This window comes from Rhagoletis zephyria, unplaced genomic scaffold, assembly GCF_001687245.7.
Source record: "Rhagoletis zephyria isolate East Lansing unplaced genomic scaffold, Rhagoletis_zephyria_1.1 Rzeph_scaffold_21521, whole genome shotgun sequence".
In the NCBI taxonomy this organism is placed as follows: Eukaryota; Metazoa; Arthropoda; class Insecta; order Diptera; family Tephritidae; genus Rhagoletis; species Rhagoletis zephyria.
The window spans coordinates 1-5,019 of record NW_016178579.1 but is presented as its reverse complement, the minus strand read 5'-3'; the positions used below and the strand labels follow the sequence as shown (position 1 = coordinate 5,019).

Genomic DNA, 5,019 nt, shown 5'->3' with positions numbered 1-5,019 from the left:
AGTCGGGTTGCTATATTTAGGAAAACAAGTCAAATCAGGTAAGTATTCCCCTCAGGGTAAGTATGAGTATCAAGGTAAGTCTAGTATGCTAAATACGGTCACTAAACTTAAACTAAATAAAGTCTAGGTAATTTTTTTCAGTTCTACTTTTCCTATAGGTATATTTTTATTGATTTGGATTTCGCCCAGGTATTTATATATTTTCTTTAATCTCCTATTTTCTCGCGTCTTTTTAGTTTATTATTATTATTAGTCTTATTATTATCTATTTATATTGCTGTTATTATATAGTGGTCATTGGTTGTTATGATTTTTTAATGTTTATTTGTTTAAATTTATTTTAGTTGCATTTTCGTAAAAGGTTATTTTATATCATATATTTTCTTTTCATTTCATTAAAATTTTGGGTTTATCTATTTATTTAAACTTTAGCTTTATTTAATTTAATTTGATTAAATTTGTTGGTTTGAGTTATTTCAAGTTATTCAAGCGATTTCATACTATTCCTGCTTCATTGTTTCCTTAGGTCTAAATTTTTATTCCCTATGTACATATATGCCTTTATATGTATGGATATATATGCGTCAACCTGACACACATGCACATATATACACACATATGTGTTTATATTTTAAAATTAAATTCGGGTTTCTTTTCCTCTTTTTGTTACTATTAATTTGGATTCCTCTATCTTCATTTAATTTGGTACAATTTTGTTTTACCCTTACTTCCCTTAATATTTTTGCTTCTTATATATATATATACATACATATTTTCCACTTTAAGTTATTATACTTCTATGGAGTTCAACCTCTTTAGTTTTGTTTAAATATCCCTATTTTAGCGCAACTTCAAATCCTAATTATTTTTGTTATTTTTATTTTTAATCTTAAAAATTGAATTTTTTTTTTTTTTTCTCCCACCCTAATGTGTTTGTATTTTCATAGGAACTCACCCACCGTTGCAGCAGGCTTGTGCGTGGCACTTCTGTTGTTGTTGTAGTCGTTGCTGAGGTTGTTGTTGTTGTCGCCGTTGGGTGCTTACCCCGGTTGTTGATGTTGTGGTTGTTGTTGCCGCGCCTTGGGCGGCCGCTGTGTTGATCCGGGTGCTTATCCCGGTTGCTGGTTGCCGCTTTTGCTGTTGCTGGTGCCGCTCCTTAGGCGGTTGCTGAGGTGCCGTTTAGGTGGTTCGCTGAGTTGCCCGGGTGCTCACCCCGGCTGTTGATGTTGTTGTTGTTGCCGCCGCTCCTCGGGCGGTCGCTTGTGCTGACCCGGGTGCTTACCCCGGTTGCTTATGCCGCTCCTGGGCGGTCGCTGAGTTGCCGCTCTTTGCGCGGCCGCTGACGCTCTGGCGCGCTGGGTTGCCACTCCCTTAGGCGGTCGATGGTGTCCTGACGCTCTTTGGGCGCGCTGGTTACCCGGGTGCTTACCCCGGTTGCTGTTTATACCCGGGTGCTCACCCCGGTTGTTGATTTTGTTGTTGTTGGTGCCGCTCCTTGGGCGGTCACTGTGGTGCTGACCCGGGTGCTCACCCCGGTTGATGAGTTACCACTCCTTAGGTGGTCACTGGCTTGCCGCTCTTTGTGCGCTCTGTCTCGCTGGGTTGCCGCTCCCTTAGGCGGTTGCTTGGTGCCGCTTTGGCGGTTGCTGGTTTGCCGCTCTTTGGGCTCGCTGGTTTGCCGCTCCCTTAGGCGGTTGCTTGGTGCCGCTTCTTAGGCGGGTGTGGTGTTGACCCGGGTGCTCGCCCCGGTTGCTGCTAAGCGCTTCCGCGGTTACCACTGCCGCTCTTTGCGCGGTCGCTGTGGGTGAAAGATAGTGGTTAATATGTAATAACAAAAACGAAAATAGCAAGCAAAAGAGCTACAAAAAAAACTAGCGTACACGAGGGAGCTGCAAGCCTCGACGTGGCGCCGAGTTGCATCATTTGCAAAAAAAATTTCAAGAAGGTTCTGGATTTTTACGCAAACATCCATACTCCGAACGTTGCAAACCAGAGCAACCCCCCCGTCATGACGTCATGACGCGTCAGGTGGACCACCGGTCGCACGTTTTTGCCTTGATAGGGAATTAACATGAGACGAATTTTCTGGCGATTTTTAGTTGGAAGCGACAATCACCTGGCGTAACGCCATTTAACTAATTGCTTTCAATGAAGTTGGTCGCTGCCTACTTTCGTTCAACTTTTGATTCAACTTGTGGAACTTGAATCATGTACATTCCCTATAGCTCAACGCACTAGCGCTCACTCAATTACAAAAAACAATGTTGGTTGATTTACGCTGCACCACGGATTCCGGCCTGGATCTCCGGACAAACTATGCTGCCGTTGCTTTAACTGCAAGACACTGCACTCACTCGCGCCGGAATTCGATCAAAATTGTTGTAATTTCTCTTTTTCCTTAACTAAAAGGTTTTAATTTTATTTTTTTTCTTCATTTACGCGCACACGATGTTTCTCCGTCTTTTTATTTGCTTCACTTGTGTTTTTTTCCTTACCCGTTCCATTTCACTTGTCAAAACCAATATCGCAAATGGCCGCTCCAGGATTGCCAGCAGGTGTTTTATACCCTTGCATTGCGGGAAGAATCCATTTGGAAGAATAACGGGCACTGCGTCAGCGTCATTTGGACTAGTTCCGTTACTCTTCCAAATGGAATTTGCCGCAGTGCAAGGAGGAATATCAAAAAAAAAATCCGGGTTTGCCGTGACTCCTTTTCAAGTATTTTTACCGGACATGACCGCAAACAAATCTTTGAAAATTGCTAGTTTACAAATTTGATAGTTTCGTGGTGAATGCGAACATCAGAATTTTATCTAGCTCATGTGCTAGGTAAAATTTGGCAGCCTCTAAGTGTAATCAGCCTTATCATGAGTTTCATTTTTTTCCGCACCGGTTCACTTTCACTTTTGGTTTCCAGGTATTTACTAAGGCCGTGGTTACGCCACCAATTTCGATTGGCAATCACCGTGCAATTGTTGTTGTACACAGCACGGAGTGAGAGAGTTTTCGAAATCGAACAGCCAGCACGATTTGCTGGGTGAACCGAACAGCCAGCACGCCAATTTTTCAGGGTGGCAATATGCTATTTTGCGAAAAAGTATTAGTATTAAATATTAGAATAGTAAATTTTTTTTCTTATTATTATTATAAAGGAGATATTAAAAAAAATATTATTATAAAAATTAAATATTAAAGAAAGAAATAATATTAAGATGTTCTTCCATTTTTCATTTTCCGACTTCAATTTTGATGCATTTTTGGTTGCATTTATACTTCAGTGCTGCCATTGTGTGCGAAATTGTATGAAATGGAAAAAGGCATTTCTTAAGAAGCAACCCTGTGCTCGCCAATCAGCAAACAGAGCGTAACCACTTCTCACCAATCACAGAAATTTTTCTTTTTTGGTTGCCAATTAAAATTGGTGGCATAACCACGGCCTAAGGGCGAATGAACAATTTTCGGGCGAAACTCAGGATAAGGCAGAATATTGTGGGCGGTAATAAAGAATGTATAATATATCCTATCGCCAACTAAATGAAACTTCATAGATGGTTGTAGTGTTAATCCAAAGTTGCTTTTTATTAACCTCTAACTTCTAACAACCAGATCTTTTCTATCCGTGTCTTTTTCTGACATCTCAGCTGTCAACCTCTATTGCCTATTCTTTGTCTTCTAAAATTTGTAGGGTTGCCAAAGAATACCACACTCCTCCGCGATTAGTCAGGATCAAAGCGTTGTGGAGGTTTAACCACCCTGCCATAACGTGTTACCTTATTTCCAACAGTATCCGTCATTGGAGGTTGTACTTCCGGATCAGGTGGTTCATATAAGATGTCTGGCGAGGTAGGTGTTGACCGACTCGGAGTGTTTGAATTTTGTGAAACTTTTACGTTGGGGCTTGATATCGTATTTTCGGGTGGATCTTGTATCTTAGGAGAACCTGGTACCATGAGGGGCGGCATTAATGTATCACCTTTCCCCGGGGCGACGTGGGGTTCTTCTACTTGCACTATTCTCCGACGTGTCTGGTCCACATGCCGACGGCCGATTCTTTTGTCTGTCGATTCGACCACATAGGAAACCGGTCCAGTGACTTCTACAATGTGCCCATGCAACCAGGCGGGGCCAGCCCCGTAATTTCGAAAATACACGGGTTCTCCAATTTCAAAACGTCTTACCTGATTAATTGGCATATTTATTAACGCGTTCTCGTTGCCATCATCAGGATGCACCATACCTAGAACCGTACGCAGCTGTCGACCAATCAGCATCTCTGCCGGTGTCCTACCCGTTGTTGTGTTGGGAGTGGTGTGTTGTTTGAAAAGAACACGCTGCAACTTCGTTTCCATGTCTCCTTCAGTCATTCGTCTTAGTGAATCTTTCAGATACTGGACCATGCGTTCCGCTTGCCCATTGCTAGACGGGTGATATGGTGCCGTGGAACTAAATTTAATTCCGTTCGAAGCGTAGAAATCTTTCATTTCCGCCGACACGAAAGCCGTGCCATTATCCGAAATGATTCGCTTGGGCACCCCGTGAGTCGCGATTACTTCCCGTAGTGTACGCTTGACTTCCGAAGCTGCCATATTTTTTACTATTTTGACATCGAGCCATTTTGACATAGCGTCTACAACCACTAAGAATACGTACCCTTGGAACGGCCCAGCAAAATCAATGTGCAATGTCTCCCAAGGCTCTTCTCTAGCCGGAATATGTTGCCGCGGTGCTGCTGGAGGATTCTTCATTACTGACTGACATTTTCCACACTGGGCTACCATCAATTCGATCTGTTTATCCATCTCGGGCCAACATACATAGCTACGAGCATTAGCCTTCATTACGCATATTCCGGAATGGTATGCGTGCAGTAGTTCCAATATTTGCTTTTGGTACTTCGGCGGTATTACCACCCGATTTCCCCAGAGCAAACAATGTTTATGGGCTGACAATTCCGACATCCGTGCAGTAACCAACGCATGACTCGAGACATTATTGGGTCCATTTCAGTCGCTTTCGAAA

General features: G+C 42.7%; 1 protein-coding gene across 1 annotated transcript; it reads right to left on the bottom strand.

The window, feature by feature from the left end:
• Positions 1-4,009: 4,009 nt before the first annotated feature.
• Positions 4,010-5,013, bottom strand: LOC108381134 (uncharacterized protein K02A2.6-like). The gene is made up of 2 exons (XM_017637545.1): positions 4,179-5,013; positions 4,010-4,096 (listed from the first exon to the last, which is right to left on the bottom strand). The coding sequence occupies exons 1-2, from the start codon at positions 4,956-4,958 to the stop codon at positions 4,010-4,012; spliced, it is 867 nt and encodes a 288-aa protein (XP_017493034.1). The 5' UTR covers positions 4,959-5,013.
• Between the last annotated feature and the right edge of the window lie 6 nt (positions 5,014-5,019).